We start from the raw sequence: 21,071 nt of genomic DNA, 5'->3' as shown, positions 1-21,071 counted from the left end.
AGACAAGGGAACGATGCTTATAGGAGAGACTGACAGAAAGTCCTGCAACCCAACCTTAACATAACTGTGGTGGATTTTCTTCTTCTTCTTTCTTTTCTATAAATTCGGATGGGGGGTATGGGGGGCATTGCCCTAACAAGTCCGAGGCGGGACCGTGGTCCACTTAAACCGCTACCCCCGCTGGAACTTGTAGTACTGTGCTCCTCGGCGCGTCTCATGTTGACATGCATAAAAACTACACTTCCCCAAAGCTGTCACAGAGCGCTCCCGCCTCCCATTGGCTGGCCGCTCCAGCCGCAGCCCCAGAGAATGAATGAAATTGAAATAGCTGCTACATTACATGTACAATACCGGGCTCTGCAGTGTTGCATTCTATCATACTATATCAAAATGGCCACAGCGGTACAGAACCCCCTCAAATCGTAAGTACAACACGTTTCCTGAGTGTTTGCGCTTTTTTCGGTCATTGTGCATGCTGTCACTGTCAATTTAAGCCCCTCAATTTCTCACATATTTCCCCAGCATGATTGCCAACGCGTCTATATGCATGCAGTGCATACAGCGGAGAATGAGATAACGTCAGGAGAGGCGAATCAGCCCCGGAGAAAAGTTAGATTTAAAGCTGATGGAGGTTTCTGGGAGGTTTTTTGGGCATGAGTGGTGGTGGGATTATTGCGCGCTCCGATGCAATTCATATAATCATTTCTCTGAGCCAACAGCAGCGTGTGTGCAGGGATATGGAGGAATGCTGGAGGTAGATTTGGGTGACCCGGTATGTCCCTTGCCAGTGTAGCCAGCCAAGATCACGGCCAAAGCCGGGCTGGAGTGGCAAGGCTGTCCGGGAGGAAGGGGGATGGTTTAGATGGCTTTACAGTACCTGTGTGTATATTTTGTTGAAGGGGGGCTGAGATGAGGTAAACAAGTAGACTGAACGAAGTGCTCCGTTCCCGGGTTTTTAGGCTGCAGCGTTACCTTTACCGCCGGACCTCTTGGAAACGTATAGTGCGAGGTAAAAAAACGCTCCTCCAAGACTTGCTTTCATCTTCGGCGCTTAGAATAAAGCCTGGAATCCAACCCAAAGCCCGGCGCTTTATATTTAGTGCAGCTACATCACAGCGGACATTTATCTCCACTGACAGACGTTAAAGCGGCGGGTTTCCCCGTGAAGTTTCTTCCGCGATGATCCCCTTTGTGCAGTTTTTTTTTTTGGGTGGTGGGGGGTGGTGGGAGTGGAATGTCTTTTTTTTTTGTTTTTCTGTTTTTTGTTCTGAGACTGGTTTCAGCGGAATGCAGACGCCTGCTGCCCGCCTCAGCTCCCGGCCAAAAAGGTGGCTGATGTGCGTCTGTCAGCGGGTACGCACGTTCAGCCAAAAAAAAACAAAAAACAAAAAACAATAGCTCGAGTACCTTGGAGTGTTTGAGCATACAAACGCTCCAGCTCAGGCAGTTTGAAACAAAGAAAAGTCACAAGACCTATGTGCCAAAGGAAGGGGGGGGGGGGGGGGGGGGGAGGCTCATCGGATGCTGTGCAGGTTTTTACCTGAGCAGGGAGATGGGATATAGTGTCTGTCTGTCAGCTTCTCCGAGAGGCGACATTTCGCGCATTTCCATGAACGACTGCCCTGTACGTGCCTGCTGTGAAAAGCTCCTCACAGGAGAGAGGGAACTGGATTTGTAACGGTGCTGATTGGTCAGCGAGCCCTGATTGACTGTGATGGTATTTTGGTTCAAAGTACTTGTACTACAACGCAACGCAGGGACCACAGATATAACGCAAACACGCAGGAGATGAATCATTTATTTTTGGTTTATATATGCTCTAAAGGGCAGGTATGTGGCAATGCCGATGACGGGACGGTAATGGGTGGGTGGAAAAGGATGGAGGCTCCTCTCCTCTCCTCCACAGGATGCCCATCCAAGCAAAGAAAAAGTGTGTCCAGATTGTTCCCAGAGGCCCTCAGTGGCACCATGTCAGGGGATTAAATTGACTCATTTGCATGGAGTACACACCAAGACACACAAACAGAGAACACAGGGTTTTGGTACGAGGAGGAGAATAGAATGGGGGGTGGGGGGAGTGTACAAAAGACAGCAAAGTAAGTGGTTAGAAAGAGTGACTAATGAACTACAGCCCAATTTTGAGTGGTGGACTTACACTGATTTCTTTTTAAGTGCTTCAAGTTAGACCAAAACCTCCATATTGTTAACCAGTATCAACCCTGCAGGGATGCTGGATTCCCTTAAAGCACGTGAGAAGAGGACAAAGCTGGATGTATTTATTCATTTATTACACAGGGCCACAGCAATCAAAGCAGCCTTTAATATCTCACCAACTGCATAAATGCCATCATTACGCAGTGTGGGTTTAACTGCGTTCCAGTTACCGCTCTGCAATGGGCTTTTAAACAAGCCCTTGTAATTAGCATGTCTACAAACAAACTTGCTATTAGAGGCTTACAAATTAGGGGCCCATCCAGTAAAATGGGCCAAACAACCAGCAAAATTGGGTTCAAAGTCAGCCCTAATAGGGTGGCTGAGCCCTGCGTGCCTGGAGACAGCGCCTGTTCCCATGAATGTCCCCAGACCTTGCTGGATCTCTGCGGCAAATTGGCTTTAATTCAGTGTATATAAATCTTTGGGAAGCTGCTGGTCCCCACTGTCCAGCTGAGTGTGAGCGGGACACTGTGACAGCCAGTTTACGTGAGTGGAGGTATGGTGGAGGGTTCATGTGCAACAGCAAATGAGGGGAGGAGAACACCGAGCTCCATTCAATCTGCTGGGCATTTCCCTACCAGCCCTTCTCCCTGTCTATCACTCTCTCTCTCTCTCTCTCTGCTGGATTAGACTCGTTTATAATCTCTCTTTCTCCCTCCCTTTTACTTCCACTCTGTCCTCCCATCACCCTGCTGCCCTCTCTTCCACTATATGCCTCCCTCCTTCTTCGCCGCTTTCCCCATCCATCACTAGTTTTGCCATCTCTCGTTTTTATTCAGCCATCTCCTTTCTCTCTCTCCCTCTCTCTCTTTTTGTTGTCCCTTTTCCTTCTTTTTGGCCTCAAACCATCTGAGCCCTCTCCCCTCCCACCACTCTTCTTTACATTGTGAATCAAGGCATGGCCACTCTTTTAATAAACTACATCGATGAGAAATTCCTACGCATTCTCTCAGATCCCTCGAAACTCCGTTACATAGCTTACAGCTAAGAGTTCCTTAAGATGTATCTACTGTATATTTGGGCCATCCACTGCCAAGAAAGGACTTTTAGTATACTGTCACCACATTATATAATGTTTCATAAGAGTTATGGTGTTTACAAAAGACACCCTGAATATTTGGGCTTCTGGATGTCTGCTCATAAGTCATCTTTAAAATCCTCTTCAGATGAAAGTCTTTCGGGAGGAGAGCGCAATTAAATGAAATTTCAGACTTTGCAGCAATCACTTAAAGGCACAGGTGGCAGAACTGATCAAAATGACAGTGGATAGCGTGCGCATTTCCACGATATTACTTCCCCGTGCTGGTTAGAGAGGGAGATGTAGATAGTTGCGCGCCATGGCACTGGCAGCAGTCGTGGTGGCAGGGCCTTATATGATATTATTTCTGCCCTGCCTGACTGAGCCGAGCTAAATGAGTTCCGTGTAATAACCGGCTCTGTGTGCAAACAGCCCCGCGTGATGGCTGAAGCCACAGCCTGAGCATCCATTTCTAGATCTTTCCCTCTCCTTTCAATCTCTCCCTTTCATTCCCTCACTCGCTCATTTGTGTGGCATCACGCGTGTGTACGGAGGTAGACAGGAAGGCACACAAACACGCACACACTGTTGCACTCTCTCATTTCCTCTCTTACTCTCAGTTTTTTTCTTCACTCGTATGGGAGTAAGCCTGAGGTCTGATGTTTTTAAGGGTATTTCTTTTTCCGACTTATTCCTTTCATCATCCCCTTATTTAGACTTTCTATCTGTTTTACTTTTTTTTATGAAGACAGGAGAGAGAGAAACACACACACACACAGAGTGTGTGTGAGAGAGAGCGAGAAAGAGAGAGACATAGATAAGTATTTTTAGCTCTATGACCTATTTCTCCAGTGCTACCTAACTGACTGTCAGTCAGCTGCACTGCTTTGGGACTTTGCGTGATTTCCAGCTAGGGAATTTGGAATTTGTAGTTCTGTTTGGTTGGAACTTGAAGTCCAAACTAAAGGCGTGGTAGGAAAGGAACAGAATATATTAAGCCTCTAGTCTCCTCAACATGATTTCTTCTCTCTTGTCAGTCCCCATTTATATTATTCCCAGTGTCTGTGCGTCCACTGGTTCCCTATCAGGAGTTGTTGAGGGAGGAGTCAACAAAAAAACCCAATGCCTTCTTTCCTCTGCAGCACTTTAATAAGGATGCACAGTGGTGTGGGGAAGTGTGGGTGTGTAGGTTTGGTGGGGTGGGCTGGGGGCCACTAATAAACACACACGTAGCCACACATGCAGACACACGTGCGCACCCAGATACAGAGGTAGGGAATCCATCGCCTTAATAAGAGGCCAAGTGCAGTGGTGATAAATCTCACCTGAAGGAGCTGTTCACAGGCAGATTGCCTTACCCTGATGTACTGCCCTCAATGCACACTGCAGCCAGTTATAGGCTATATACACCCACCCACGCGCGGGGATGTATGCGCACGCAAACACAAACAGTCAGCGAGCATAAACAGGCACGCACGAGCGATAGCCGCACGCAAATGTAGAAACAAACAAACGCAAGCGGCAATCGTGAACGGACACATGCACATGGTGGGCCTGTGATTCACAGATTTAGAGGGTCTCTCGGAGAACCACACCCAGCGGACAACCAGGCAGACGCACAACTCTTCATTAAAATCGCATACAGCAGGTAACACAAAGCGCTGACTGAAACGACACGATCTGTTGCACGGCCCTGCCTGTTTCTGCCTCCCTCCGTCAGATCTCTCGTCATGTTCAAATATGCAAACAGTCAGTTGCAGACACACACACACAAACACCCGTGCACATACACACATGGCCATACCCAGTGCTGTGACAGCCATTCGAGGAAACTGACGCTTTCCAGCTGGTAGCGTGGCAGACGTCCGCTCCTGCACAGACACAGCCACACTCACACTCCTGTCTGTCCATCTGTCTGTCTGTCACTGTCAAACTGAATGTGCGGCCTCTTTGTCTTTTTCTGACTGGCGTGCACGCTGTCAGTCACACACACGCACGCACACACGCACGCACACACGTTTTCATTAACCTGCATACAAGAGTAGGACTGCATTAGTGCATGCACTCCAAATGTATGTGTCTCACTCTTCAACCCAGTTTTTTTTTACTCTTGATCTGCGTTTGCCAGACCACATCTCTCTACAATACTTCATCAATATGCATGCAATATCTGCTAGTGTGTGTTCACGGGCAGCCATCCACACATATTTCAGTAGCCCAGCCTAGATATACTATATACACATACAAATATCTATATATTCCTACTACTGCAGCCTTGCAGTCTTCAGAAGAACAGAAAAATGTGTTGCTGTGAACAAGCGCACATGCACACACAAACACACACAGAAAGAAGAGAGAGAGAGAGAGAGAAAAAGACAAATCATTCGACTGAGAGAGAGAGAGAGAGGAGGAGAGTGGAAAAGAAATTGAATTGGGGGTGGTGAGGGTGGAGGGGCATGAGGAGGAGGAGGAGGGGTGAATTGGTAAGGGTGATATTGCATAGTTTAATCTGTTGAGTTCAGCCATGGAGGGGCTGGGGTGGGGGAAGGGGAGGCACGGAACAGTGGTAGGCCGCCTGATATTAGTTCTCCTCTGCGAGCACACACACACACACACACACACACACACACACACACACACACACACACACACACACACACACACACACAAATCTCTGTGGGCTGGCATTTGTGTGTGTGTGTGTGTGTGTGTGTGTGGGTACAGATGGACAATGGTGGATAGGACAGGTGTGTGGACAGGTGTACAGGCTTGAGTATGTAGGCTGAAGTGTTTCTACAGGCTCCAAACTCAACCGAGACGCGCACACAGCTACCAGCCACGCTGTCGGCAGCATTTGCTAACAAATCTTAAGTGCAGAACACAATCTGCCCTCAGCCCTCAAAAAGCCATTTACAAGTGAACTACTTCATTTCCTTACAGTTTAATTACCTAATTCCACCCAGTTGGAAACCGCCATTGAAATAAAATCCTTTGTTGGAATGGACGTTTCTTGTAATTTCTGATTCCCTCATATTTTTTCCCCCCAATAATATGACTTCACCTCTAGGGGGAGCCCTCTGTTTCCCTTTCGGTTGGGGAACCAGCTAATTGGTGTGGTTAATTGCACCATAATAGAAAAATGCTGGCGGCCGTCTACGTGCGTTTGGGCGCCAGTGCAACCCTGGGCCGAGTCTCAGTGTGCACTGAAGTGGACTTCTGCTGGATGGGACTTGAGGGATCACGGAGAGATTCAGACAATGGCTTACCCAGGGTGGTCCTGGTGGGGTGGCTGTGCTTTTTTTTAAGGATGCTTCTGTATCTACTGCCTGTCAGCTGCACCAGTCTGTTTATTTGTGTGCATGCTCCCAGTGATACCAGTTACTTCAGTGTTTTCATGGAGGCCTCTCCCTCCCTGCTGTTTGCTTAGTGCAGGCTGAGGCAGACAGCTCAGTGTGGGCTTAGGATTCATACACACACACACACACACACACACACTCACAAATACACAGTCTGCATGCTCCAGGCACTCTCATTCTCTTTTCTTATCTAATCTCGAGCCTGTGTTTGTATGTGTGGCTAAAGGTTCATATTATTACTGCCTGTGCATGCAAGCATCTCCTCTGTCTGCATGCCTCCTCTTTGTTTTTGTGGCTAAATATTACCCATACAAATGCATATACTGCCATTGGTGGTGTTACTTTACGTATTTCTGTGTGCAGGCACCCTTGCACAGGTGTCCTTTCTAGTTTTTGTGCCCTTGCATAGTGCGGATCTGCTTGATTGTCATTTCTGTCATGTCTGCATGGACATTTTTGGTAGTCAGCTCCAGTTTGTTGGAGAGCTGGCTCCACGCCAGTTCATTACTAAAGCGGCTACTATTTCTCCCTGCTCATGCGAGTCTGTTTGCATCCATTAGTGTAAAATATAGCTGAAATAAACCTGAAATAGAAATACATGTTGAAAAATATCACAGATGAAAACGATTGGAATTGTAAAATTAGTTTTCATGCTGATTGAGGCATATAACCCCTGTCTTCATGTGTGTGTGTGTGTGTGTGTGTGTGTGTGTGTGTGTGTTCACTGATGTGGAATCAGGTTTCGGCTTTTCTTAATCGGCTGTGTGGTTTGATGATAGGCAGTTTGGTTTCTCTGTGTGTTCCCCTGTGGTCTGTGTTTTCACCAACTGCTTGGCTGGTATAGGACCACAGTGGCCACAAGCCAGAGAGGTGCAGATGTTTCCCTGTCTGTGCTAAACATCTGTGTGGAGCAGGGGTGTCAAACATAGGGAGAGGGGCCCAGATCTGGCCTGCCAAAGGGTCACATTTGTCCCACTGCATGGCTTTGCAAAGTGTGAAATGTGCAGCCAAGTCATACCTGCCACTTGTCTGGTGTGGTGGGGCCAGCCTTACTTCACAGGAGCAAAAATGCAAAGGACAATGTTAAAAGTATTTCTAGAAGTTGCTTGAATGATAAAAACATAAAAATAATATTGTTGTTCAGTTACATGAATTCTACATATGAAGACATGTAGTGACAGCAAACACAAGGAATGTGGAATACTATAGACGCAGAGTTGAAATTGCACTTAATCTTTATTTAAGATATCTTGGAACGTTTATGGTCTGTTTTTGTTCAGTTAAATCATGAAATGATAAAATAATTTAAGAACAAATAATACATTACTCTGGGATGAGATCGCAGATCCGAGCAGAGGAAATGAGCTTCCTCCGAGAGGTTTTGGGGCTCTCTGTTTCCCTCAGCAATGATCCTATCTCTGGTTTCAGTGCTGAGTGGCTCAGAATTGAACTGCCGTGCCTCCACATCGAAAAGAGCCACTTGTGGTATTTGACTAGCATGCCTCCTGGACAGCTCCTATTTGAGGTGTTTCAGGCATGTCCAGCAGGGACAGAGGCTTGGGCTATGTGTCTCGGCTGAGTAGAGCTGGAGGAGGTGGTCAGGGACAAGGAGGTGGACGGATGACACTAAAGAGGGGTAATGGTTTCACAATTTTTAGCTATGGCCCATTTAAATGTGGTTTGTCCAGAATATATGGCCACAAACTAAAAGGCGACACACTGGTCTGCTTTCTTCCTTATGACGTTGACGTTTTTAAAAAAACTAGTTCTGCATTTTGGGAAATGTCTCCTTCCCTCTTGATACCTTTACAATGGAGTCATGCTACTTGTTTTCAGTCTAAGATAAGCTGACAATCACCTAGCTACAACTTAATACAACAAACAGTTGCGTCTGTCATGAGCGGCTTTTAAAGCGCCGACTGTGTCGCACCTGCAGATCCACAAGGGAGCACAGGGTGTCCTCTGGTGAATTGAGAACAGCTTCTCTCTTTTTCTTTTTCAATTTCACTGCTATTCAGATTTAATATTCTTTTTAGCAAGCTGGCCAGCACAAAGGCAGACAGAATTTAAGGCAATGTTTGGTGATCACACTTTTTCCTGCTGTTGCCACCCACTCAACGTGATTTCTGAATCAAATCTAAGAGCCAACGATTATTACTTTTCAAATCGATGTTGAATGTCGGACCAACGCTCGTTGCTATTTGCAGCTGAATTGGGGGTTTTACTCTCCAGAGAAATGTTTGTGTCCGAAATAAGCTTTCCACACATCCCCTGCCCCCGCTCTGCTACTGTGGGGATCTGCTCTTTTTCTCCCAAACTTTCATTCCCCATCTCTTCCTGGATGTCACTTTCTTCTGCCTCTTGCTCTCTCCTCAGCCCATCTCACCCTGCGTCCTCTCTTTCTTCAAGTGGCGTCTCCCAGCTTTCTCTGCGGGTATCTTCCCCCTCGTACAGCTCTACTGCTGTACGAGCCTTCAAACTGGCAAACAGTCATGCGGCTCTCCTATCACAATATAATGAGATTGCAAGCGCCCAAATTGAAAGAAGCCATTTTCTACAGCTGTCAACTTATTATCGAGGAGGGACCGACTTATTCTGGCGCCTCTAAAGGCAGCAGAGGAGAGAGAGGGATGGAGGTGATGGAGAGATCGAAGGGAGCAGGTTTTGAAAAATGGAGGGGGAGGAATGTGGGGAGCTGTTTTACATTTAATATTTTTCTTTTTCCGCTCTCTCCCAGTCCCTCTGGTATTTCAGTTTGGTCACTAGCACAGCCTTGAAGTCCGGGTCTTTTATTCACCATGTTCCTGTTAATATTTTAAACAGCACCGTGTAAGACTTTCTAGGCCTGTGAACGTATGCGCCCGTTTGAGCGCCTCTCATCAAGTGTGAGTGTTTATTCTCTGTCCTCATGACTATTTATACAAACAGCAGGTACTAGATATTTGTTTCTGAGGGAATGGATTTCTCTATTTTGGCCAAGCTTCTCCCGGCCCATTTAAAATTCAGGCATTTAGGTATTGCTTTTATCCGTAGCACCTCCTAATGAGTGAGCGGTGTCTGAGTGGCTCCGTGGATCTAACTTGTTATTTTCTGGACAGGCCTCTAGTGCAATTCATTTTTTTCTTTTCCAGTTGTTTATTGTAAACTGCACGGAGGAGCATGGGCACAGCTCTAAAAGAAAAAAAGTGAAATAAGCTGAGGAAAAGTTCTGTTGACGCACCTTTTACACGGCCGTGAAATACTTTGATGGTCAGATATGCATGGCCGACTGAAGGGACAGAGCTGAAAGGAGCGTATTCTCCTCAGCAGAAGGGGAGCAGCAGCTCCTTTCCAAAGACATGCAAACAGACATGAGCGCAGCATTGACGCCCCAGTCGCATCCTTTAAATGTCATACGTTGGCCCGAATGGTTGCAGAGCTGGTTTAGGAGGTTTTGAAGATTCAGTGCACAAGCTGTCAGTCATCACAAGCATCTGCTGGGTCCGATGGCAGTGCTGAGTTTGTTCTTATTTCCAAACAGGACAGCTGATTCTACTTGACATTGCCACAAGAGGGTTTTCCCTCGTCTTTCAGACCTAATTCTGCTTTCATTCTGCGTTGATTGGGGTAATATGCTCCATTTGTGCGTCCATATTGAGCTGTAGCGTAGTGTGACGTTAATCCAGCTTTTTATTAATGAGCCAGGCTGGTGAGGTTTTTATTCCCGTGAGCTGGTTTACTTTTTGTCTCCCAGTTAGTAGGTTTGTTAAAATTATTTAACACTAGGGCTGGGCGATATGGCCTAAAATTTATATCGCGATATAATTTGAAGCATGTGCGGTAACGATATATATCACGATATATTCTTTTCTTCTGTATAAAGTATTTTCCACACTATAAGGCACACTTAAAATCCTTTAATTTTCTCAGAAATCGAGAGTGTGCCTTATGTATGAATTCCGGTTGTGCTTACTCACCTCGAACCGATTTTGGTGTGCAGAAATCTGTTAAAAAATGTTTTAGTACAACTTTGGTAAGCCGCACTGCTTGATGGATTGTTAGAGCATTACGGCTGCCGTAGTGAGGAGCTTCGCGGAGTAATATGGGTCCAAAACTCCTTCGTCTTCAGGTCCCAAAGTCAAACAAACACTAAGAGTTAAAAACGGTCTAAATTCTTTCATCTTTAATTAAATCATCAGCGTTGCTGCTTTATCGGGTGTAACAATTAAGTTTTACATCCATGAAACCAGAATTTATTAAATTTAAGGGAGTTAGAAGTTAACAGGAAGTTAGCTCGCTAGTTTACACCTAAACATTTCATACCATGTTCTGACAGAGATTTTTGAAACTGATTAAAACGTACAGCTCTGCTACCACTTCCAACATAAATGAAGACAGAAAACTAAACAGCAGTGGCGTTTGTAGGGTTACTAAAGTTGGACTACCTGGTATATAATGTTGTGCTACGTGATAGCGACACAGCTAAGTTAGCATAACATTAGCACAGTGAAGCTGGAGGATGAACCAACTTTTTTTCCACTCGATAAAAGTTAACGTGACGGATTCTGGTGGTCAGGGACAAATGCAATCGCATAGCAGGATGCTATACACGGGGCAAACTTCAGTCAGGAGAACAACTGAGATTATTTATCCACAATAGGTTAGTTATTAGTATACTGCAACAACATGAGAATAGAACAGCTGCGAGAGAATTCAACATTAAGGAATCAATGTTACGGAAGTGGAGGAAGCCAGCCCGTTCTCACTCCTGAGGCGTAACATGCCGACGTTCCTGAGGAACGCAAAAGGAGACCTTCGGCGTTCTTATGGTACGTGGCGGGTTATGGCTGAAATCCAGTGCAATGACGCTCCTGCGGGAATAGACGTTCCAGCCCTGTATTCCAGCCCTAAACCTAACCTTATCCCTAGCCCTAACCATAACCTTATTCGTGACCTTAACCAGGACTTTAATGACGTTAAATACCGTGTTTCTAAGCGATTTGAAGAAAAAGAGCGCACATGTGTAGATTGAGTCCTTATGGTTCTCATATTTCCTCATTTTTCCGAGGTCATCATTTAGGAACGTGGTGGGTAGCCGAAAACGTAATATGTTGACGATTTGTCACCTAGCCTAAAACGTTACGCTTTGGGAGTGAGAACGTGTTGAGGAAGCGCAGTTTTTGACTTTCCCCATATTTCAAAAGTGCTTCATCTTTTTGCCATGACTGTCGCCCATAGTTTGCCGATGATAATGGTTTTAGCCGCTGCCATGCTTTCGACCAAAACAGGCGCAGCTTGATGACGTCATGGGTTAGGTTTAGGAAGACAGAGTTTTTTTTTTCTGCTTTTGTCCTTTTCTATTTATAAATTCTAGTTATAACACATGTTTGTAGTATTGTTGTTTAGTAGTGGAGGGCCAGGAACAAGCGAACCAGAAGAAGTTGGAAATGGGGAGATATATACTGTGTGTACATGAGGTTGTTTTTTAGTAAATGGTGCTAAAGGACTAGAAACTCAGGTGGGTTGTGATCTAGAACTGTGCACCTTAGTTGTATTTGAAGATAAACCAAACAAAAACTCCCAATTCCCTGTCCATAGCCCCTGTAACCCTAACCACATCCTAACCCTGAACCTTGATTTAGATTTTTAACCGGAAACTCCTTTTATCTACACGTTTATCCATACCACAACCTTCCATGCAGTTAAAGTTGTGGTATGCCTACGTGACCCTGGACCAAGATCAATTATGACGATCCAGGAACAACACCAACGCAGGGCTATCAGACACACCCTAGTGACCACAGCATTTTCTGTGGGATGAGAGGGGGAAGTAATGAGACATACTCCTTTATTAAAGCATTGATTTTGACATAAACAGGAGGTAAATATAGGTGATGCTAATGCCATTAGCTAATGCTTCTGCTCTATTTAGGTCCCAGCCTCAGATAATGTGGCTGCTGTGATAAATGTCAAACAAAGTCCAAATATAGGGCAGGCTGAGCCGGATGGATGATTATCAAAATATCAAACTTTAACACAATTTTTCCACATCTAAAACATAGTCAACATAATATTTTTCATGGCCATCATTGTTCCCTGAGCTTCACCTTGTGTTTACTGTTATAACCAGAGATGAGAGGGGTTCTTCAACCTCTTAAAAGTAAGGGGGAAAAAAGAGGATGAAAGTAGACCTTTTATGCCACGCTGCAAAATTTCCATAAACGTTTGTGTGAGTTCTTCTGAAGGACATTGTTTAATTTAGTGAATTGTTGAAAGGTGCGTGTTGCCTGTTTAAAGTGAAGCTTCATCAGCTTTACACACCAAAGTCTGTTGACAGGTGTTTGCGGAATATTTGTGTGTGTGGCGTTTCAAGTCTTATGCACCTCCAAAGGGACTCAAGTCCCTCAACTCCTTTGAGTCAGCATCAGGTGGGGCTGCAGACTAAAAGAAACCTGAAAGTGAAAAAAAAACAAAAAACGTGGGTGTTGAAATGAACTTACTATTCCTCATCGTCTGGTCCTCCTCTCCACTTCAGGCTAGACCCTCAAGGCTGCATTAGCCATTACTACCATAACAATGTCTGAAGTGAGCTGCCGAAGGTCAAATTGCATTGTGGAAAATGTGGGTGCCAGGTTGTGACAAGACAGAATTACATGTGGAATTAAAAAAAAGAGTATTTCTGGCTCTGCTCCATGCATTCTGATGATTTTTCTTTTTTAAAAGCCTTTATGAGTCTGGCAGTGGTAAAAGAAGGCAATGCTAAATCGGTGGAGGAAAACTGCATTGTGGAGATACAACCGAATAACACACAAATCTACATCTAATCGTTCAGTTAATCGGCCACGCCCCTTCAGTGGTTGGACAGAAACAAGAAAAAAGAAAAAGGCATCAAATCGCTACCAGCCACTACCCTGCACTGTCTTTGTGAGCTCGCTGTTGGCCCTCGATGAGTGCATGCGTGTGCGCGCGCTCGCGCAGTTTTGTGTGTCGTGTATCTATCGTCTGTATAGTAGAGTGACCTTGATGTCTGTGCTCAGCAGGAAGACGCTAGAGAGGAGTGATTAACAAGAGAAAGACAAAAAGAGGAGAGAGAGAAGTGCAAAGAAAGATGAAAATATAAAACACAAAGGGAGGAGAAAAAAAAAGAACAGCAGGAGAACAGGGGGAGTGGGAAAGTTAAACACGCAAGTAAAAAAAAGAAAGAAAAGAAAAACAGTCTTGGAAACAAGTGAGAGAGCGAGAGAGACAGAGTGAGGGAAACGAGTTGTGAAAGAATGAGAAGCCAAACGAACGGGGGGGGGCAAATTAGGGTGGGGTGGAGGAGTGACTCATCGCAACTCTACTCACTTTCTTCTTCTTCTTCTTGTTCTTCTTCTTCTCCTCCCTGCAGGCAATCTGGAGGTGCAGTCATCAAGAACAGGTACGAAGGGGTGTGGGAGAGGGGTGGGGTGGTGAGGTTGAGTGGAGGGAGGGACAAAGGGAAGAATATCCCACTGCATGTTAATCAAACTCACACTTGTACAGGTGGGAAAATACTGTGCATACATTGTTCTTGCAGTGAGAATAAAGTGTTATATACTCTCTTACTGTACAGGATGTGTGTGTCTGTATGTCTGGGTGTGTGGTGTTAACAGTGAGTGGTCGCCAGCTTGTCTGCTGTGTCCCAGGTTATTAGGACTGAGCATCTCCACTGCTCACCTACCTAAACACACACACACACACACACACACACACACACACACACACACACACACACACACACACACACACACACAAAGACTGTAGCTATCCATGACTGTTCACCCACTGCCCCTTTTGATGGTTTGGGTGTGTGCAAGCTTCATGTTGCTCCTTGTTCTACTTAAAGCCTTCCTCTTTCGACTCACACGTCTGGGGTTTTGACTTTTCTGCTAATACTGGACCTCCTCTTGTGCTTCACCTTTAACCCCTCCCTATGTCCTCCATCTTTGTTCTTCCCCTTTGCTCTGACTCAGTCTTGGAGAGGAGTTTTATAAGGAGGCCATCGAACACTGTCGCAGCTACAATGCCCGTCTGTGTGCAGAGCGCTCCATGCGGCTCCCTTTCCTGGACTCCCAGACCGGGGTGGCCCAGAGCAACTGCTACATCTGGATGGAGAAGAACCATCGTGGACCAGGTTTGTGTATGTGTGTGTGTGTTTTTTTAGTGTTTTTACCCACCAGAGTGTTCTTTCTCTTCTCCTGTGTGTGTGTGTGCCAGCTGTTGTGCTACACGAACTGTTCTCTCCAGTCGCTCATCACGCTTCTTCCTTCCTTCCATCCTCTGCTCTGCTTGTTTCTGTCTTTCCTTTTCATGCCTCCTACCTCCCACACCTCAACTTTTTTCCCCCAAAGGGTGTTTCCTCATTGCTTTTTCCTTCTCTGTAACATCAGTGTATTTTGGCACTGAATCAGACACCCCTGTAGGCGATGTTACGCCGCTGGCACCAGCTATTCCAGAGACAACACACTTATGTGCGTGTAGATTTGTGTAATGCCTGATGCATTAACCATTTTGGTTTGTACAATTTATTTATTTAGTTTTTGCTTTCTGTGTGAGTCACTTTCAGATAAAACTTTATTTTCAATGTAACCCAAATTAGAATTGAACTCACTTATTGAATTTTTAAAATAATTTTGAATTTTTATTTCGTGTTAGTAGATTTAAAGTTGTTTTTCTTTGTTTAATTTCACTACTTTTTGTTACTGTCCAAATAACTTTGAACAAAATTGTCACATTTTCTAAAACCACCAAACAAAACTTCATTGTTCATTGGATATTTTACACACGCACATTAACCCAACACAGCTCCATCATACTTTTCTTTGGAGTGATTTGGTCACACTGAGATCCAGTAACTACTATTATAGCATCCAATGGTGCACAGAGGACACAATATGATTTTTCCTGTAGTGTCACATACCCATACCAACATTTGTGGCCACATTAGCTGGCATCAGGGCTGTAGAGTGGTGAATGACAGTTAAATAAGCTACATTTTGTAGTTTAGTGTAGTTCAAGTAGTTAAAGACGACATGAAACACTAAACATATAAAGGCTAATTTACACCACTGAGCCCTCCTCAAAACTGATATACAGGGTGGGCCATTTATATGGATACACCGTAATAAAATGGGAATGGTTGGTGATATTAAAGTCCTGTTTGTGGCACATTAGTATATGTGAGGGGGCAAACTCCTCAAGATGGGTGGTGACCATGGTGGCCATTTAGAAGTCGGCCATCTTGGATACAACTTTTGTTTTTTCAATAGGAAGAGGGCCATGTGACACATCAAACTTATTGGTAATGTCACAAGAAAAACAATGGTGTGCTTGGTTTCAACGTAGCTTTATTCTTTCATGAGTTATTTACAAGTTTCTGACTACTTATAAAATGTGTTTAGTGTGCTGCCCATTGTGTTGGATTGTCAATGCAACCCTCTTCTCCCACTCTTCACACACTGATAGCAACACCGCAGGAGAAATGCCAGCACAGGCATCCAGTATCCGTAGTTTCAGGTGCTGCACATCTCGTATCTTCACACCATAGACAATTGCCTTCAGATGACCCCAAAGATAAAAGTCTAAGGGGGTCAGATCGGGAGACCTTGGGGGCTATTCAACCAATCCACTTTCCAGGAAACTGTTCATCTAGGAATGCTGGCCTGGCACCCATAATGTGGTGGTGCACCATCTTGCTGGAAAAACTCCGGGAATGTGCCAGCTTCAGTGCATAAAGAGGGAAACACATCATCATGTAGCAATTTCAAATATCCAGTGGCCTTGAGGTTTCCATTGATGAAGAATGGACCCGCTATCGTTGTACCCCATATACCACACCAAACCATCACTTCTGTTGTTCCAACAGTCTTGGAGGGAACATAACCCATCCAATGTGGGTTAGTGTCAGACCAATAGCGGTGGTTTTGTTTGTCAACTTCACCATTCACATAAAAGTTTGCCTCATCACTGAACAAAATCTTCTGCGTGAACTGAGGGTCCTGTTCCAATTTTTGTTTTGCCCATTCTGCAAATTCTGTGCACCGATCTGGGTCATCCTCGTTGAGATGCTGCAGTAGCTGGAGTTTGTAAGGGTGCCATTTGTGAGTAGCTAATATCCGCCGAAGGGATGTTCGACTAATGCCACTCCCCAGTGACATGCAGCGAGTGCTACGCTGTGGGCTCTTGCTGAATGAAGCTAGGACAGCCACTGATTTTTCGTCATTAGTGACAGTTTTCTTGTGTCCACATTTTGGCAAATCCAACACTGAACCAGTTTCACGAAACTTAGCAAGCAGTTTGCTAACTGTAGCATGGGAGATGGGTGGTCTCGTAGGGTGTCTTGCATTGAAATCTGCTGCAATGACCCGGTTACTGCGTTCACCAGATATCAACACAATTTCGATCCGCTCCTCACGTGTTAACCTCTTCAACATGTCAATGGCTGTGAACAAAGAGAAACTTGAAAATAACTCATGAAAGAATAAAGCTACGTTGAAACCAAGCACACCATTGTTTTTCTTGTGACATTACCAATAAGTTTGATGTGTCACATGGCCCTCTTCCTATTGAAAAAACAAAAGTTGTATCCAAGATGGCCGACTTCTAAATGGCCACCATGGTCACCACCCATCTTGAGGAGTTTGCCCCCTCACATATACTAATGTGCCACAAACAGGACTTTAATATCACCAACCATTCCCATGTTATTACGGTGTATCCATATAAATGGCCCACCCTGTATATATAACTCTGTGAAACTGGATTTAAAAAAAACAAGCGCTTAACGTTTTAAAAAAATGTTTAGCACCATCTTCTGACATCATGTGGTTGATTGGTTGTGGTTAATAGCCTTACATTAGAGCAGTGTTTCCCAACCTTTTGGAGCCACGGCACGTAGCACACAGCACACCACCAAACAAAAAATTTCACAAAAAACATATTGACGAAAAACATGCACCAGCTATAGCGGCTATAGTTTGTTCCCAATATACCATTTTTACTTTCTTCTGACTACTACTCATGCTAGGACCTTCATCTGGGTTGGACTTTTCTCCAGGACCCAGGTCAGATTAACTACTTTTGCTTTTCAAATATTTATCTATTGCTGTTACACCCTGCATTGTCGCATGACAATGTAATTTCTTCTTCATCTTCTTCTGTTTAATTGGCAGTTGGCAACCCATTTAATTGGAGCAAGAAGTTGTACTGCCCTCTAGTGGAAGAGAATGTAGTAATTGTTTTGCCCGTTACGCTGGTCGCTTAGAGTACCAATCAGGTGAAACCAGATATTCTTCCATATTCTACCTGATCATTTTTACGGCACTCCTATGCACACATTGGTTTGGAAACACTAAGCTAGCTAACATAAGCTAATATAAGTCTATTATCATCAACCAACCACATGATGTCACATTCCGTACTGACAGAAAATGGCGCTAAACATGTTTTTAAAACTTTAAGCACCTATTTCTTAAATCCAGCTTCACAGATAGAGTTGCATCTATGTCGGTTTTTGAGAGCAGGGCTCCATGGTGTAAATTAGTGTTTTATGTCATCTTTAAAAACACACAAAACAGTCAAAAGTAATCTAACTACTGAAAGCACAACTTGGGTCATAAAAGAAAACAAGATATTTTTTTATTTTCAGTTTTAATTTGACCATTTGACCATTTGCAAGTTTCCACTCAAGTACACCGCTTTCACTAGTTATGGCCTCTCCTGATTTTATCCTGTCTGCTCTGAAGACATGCCCAGGTTAGTTAGCTGAGAGTCTTTTGTTGTATTATATTTTTCTTATATCACATGCACATTTATCGTTTTTTATAAGCACCCATTCACACCAAGTCGCAGAAGCACCTTTTTTAAATGTTTTTTTTTGCCTAAGTGCTTTCTGTCTCACATTCACACTCCGGTGAATGCAGCAGAGCAACTTGGGTTCAGTATCTATCTGTATACTATACTGGAGCAGCCAGGGATTGAACCATTAACCTTTGGATTACTAGATGACCTACTCCACCTCATGAGATGAGCTGCTCTAGCCATCTTCAAAACAGTTTCTATTCAGAGCAGTTTCCCAAGAACACCAACTTTCGGATGAATTACTACGAGATCAGGTTGACACATAAATGTAGGGGTACATTCACAGGGGTCACTGGTGGTCACAAGATGGTAACAGTAGGTAACACCAATGGCCAGTGGTCCCTCTAGAGTTTCCTCAACAAGGCCATTTGGGTTAAAGGCTCACAACACCCAGTAATGATAGTACCAGTGATGAATGTACTGAAGTACAGCTATGTTATATAATGTATTTGCTATTTATTTATTTGTTATACTGTTTTCTCCTTCTACTTCACTGTGTATTTGCAAGTTGCAACTCGTACAATTTATTTTAGGTCTTATTTTGCCGAATATAAAAATAAATCTTCCAATAAATGTATTATAGATAAAGTGACACAGCAGTATATAAGTAATTAGCTGTAATATAAATATTATATACACAGCATACACAGAATACTGCATAATTAATACTTGAAATAAAACTTTTGCACTGTTATTTAAGGATGAAGACTTTTACTTAAACGGTGTAATGCCTATTTCACTACTATTTAAAGCAGAAGAATAAGAATAAATGTTTAGTTCTTATGCAATGCTACCTTTTCTGTAACACCATCTGTGTCGGGGCACTGCTCTGCACACGAGCTCTCGAGATAAACTAAAATAACAAACCTGAATAAATAAATGCGAAATGTTGTAAAATATAAAATGTGTTAGCGTTTAGCACCGCTGTGTCTAGAATCGCTCACAGTCTCTGGATGTGGGCTGTCTAGTTAATGATGTAAAACACCAAAATTAGTTACTTGGTAATTTATTCCAGCACATCAGACTTTGACATGCCAGAATTATGATTATTTAATAACCTACTTTCCTTCATGTACTAATTAATGTATCAATCATGCCAGTATGTGTGTTCCTCTGTATTTCAGGTCACGCTCCGGGCCAGTTGTACACATACCCCGCTCGCTGCTGGCGCAAGAAGAGACGGCTAAACATCTTGGAGGACCCGCGGCTTGTACCGATCGAGTTCAAGATAGGTGAGTAGGAAATGGGATGAACAGAAACACTTGAAAGAAACTGCAGAATATCTCAACTATGTTAGGTGTGGTAGACATTGCTTATAAATTCAGAGTCACACAGAACATCTCTTTTCTTTGAAAACTTTTCGGATGTTATTGTATAACTAACTTCAGTGGAGTGATCATATTTGTAGAAAACTTTAACCTCATACTTAAGTAACTTGGATATTTTCTTATTTTACCAACATTTTACAGCAATTGGTTAATGAAAATTTAAAAACAGTAATTTTCCACAAGTGTTATACAATCATGTGACGCTAAAATGGCCATGATCATTTCAGCCTCTGTGCCGTAGAGATGCTAAAAGTCACTGCAGTTTCATGAACAAGCCAAATTTTGTGTCCTCGGGGCTCTGTCAGCTCGACTGTGCACGCCAGCGTGAAGTCGTGCTCTCTGCTGCTTTCTGATTGTAATCGTCTCGTTCCACAGATTACGAGGCATCTTTAAAGAAGGAGGGGGGGATCCCAGACGGTCCCGTGCTGGAGTCGCTGCTTGCTGGGGAAACCCTGGACAAGAAAGTAGAAACCAAGGAAGAAGAGCCCATGAGCGAGTGTCAGGTGAGACGCTGCTTCCTCTTTCCTCAGTCGTTTCTCTCTCTGTAGTTCTTTGTTGCTCTCCACGTCTTGTTGTTTTCTTCTCATGTCAGGCTGTCTGTCTTTTTTTATCCATCTGTGTTTGCGTTTCTTTGTCTGTCTATGCCTTTTTGTGTGTGCGCGTCTCTCTCGCTCTCTCGGAGTGTGCGTTTTGGCGGTGACATGGGCTCCTGCGGCTCCTGACAGCATGTGCGTGTTTCCCATCACTGCACTTGTGGCTTGTTGTTTTACGGGGATCCCGCTCAGTTGTTTCACAGACCAACTTTGAAAATGGTTTTCTTTTTTTCTTCTTTACATTAAAAGGAAACATAACTTATGTGCAAAAACTTAATGCTCATCTGTCTGGAGCATTTTCACCAGCTCGAGGCTGCCGCTGTTGAACTCTCACGGACAGCTAATCAATCAGCAGTTGAGTGAATAGCGCTCACAGTGGCCCTTTGAGAGCTGGAGTCGTGTTTAGGGCCTCTAATCCGGGGCTTCCCCCAACTCGTGCTCTTTAGCAGGCAAGCGTTATACCGTGTGTCCCATCAAACACTCAACTGTCAGCTTTTTACACTTTTCTTACTACAATATTTGAGCTCAGTGTCTGTGATATTCCACACATGAATATATTTGAACAAAGCTGGTGTCTTTGTTAAAATAGATGTTTAGTCCTACTAAAGCTCTTGCTAATAGAACGCTAAAAGCCTCTCATCCAAGAGGGGCACTCCACTGATTTTACGCATAGTCTTCAGTTTATTCATCACAATGGACTCTG

At 44.1% G+C, this 21,071-nt stretch overlaps 1 protein-coding gene across 3 annotated transcripts in view; it reads left to right on the top strand.

Annotated features, from left to right (window-relative positions):
* Positions 1 to 127: 127 nt before the first annotated feature.
* dpf1 (double PHD fingers 1) overlaps positions 128 to 21,071 on the top strand; it is a 57,724-nt gene continuing 36,780 nt past the window's right edge. The window contains exons 1-5 of one of the 3 annotated variants that reach the window (XM_085131560.1): positions 128 to 422; positions 13,958 to 13,987; positions 14,562 to 14,722; positions 19,572 to 19,679; positions 20,151 to 20,278. In XM_085131560.1, coding sequence (XP_084987686.1) covers positions 217 to 422; positions 13,958 to 13,987; positions 14,562 to 14,722; positions 19,572 to 19,679; positions 20,151 to 20,278 — 633 coding nt within the window. In that variant the 5' untranslated portion in view covers positions 128 to 216. The remainder of the gene's footprint in view (positions 423 to 13,957; positions 13,988 to 14,561; positions 14,723 to 19,571; positions 19,680 to 20,150; positions 20,279 to 21,071) is intronic. The other 2 variants (XM_085131561.1, XR_014868847.1) reach the window with 2 other exon arrangements.

This window comes from Neolamprologus multifasciatus, chromosome 14 (genome assembly GCF_963576455.1).
Source record: "Neolamprologus multifasciatus chromosome 14, fNeoMul1.2, whole genome shotgun sequence".
Taxonomy (NCBI): domain Eukaryota; kingdom Metazoa; phylum Chordata; class Actinopteri; order Cichliformes; family Cichlidae; genus Neolamprologus; species Neolamprologus multifasciatus.
Note: the sequence above shows the minus strand (reverse complement) of the source record. Positions and strands in the feature narration are given on the sequence as shown.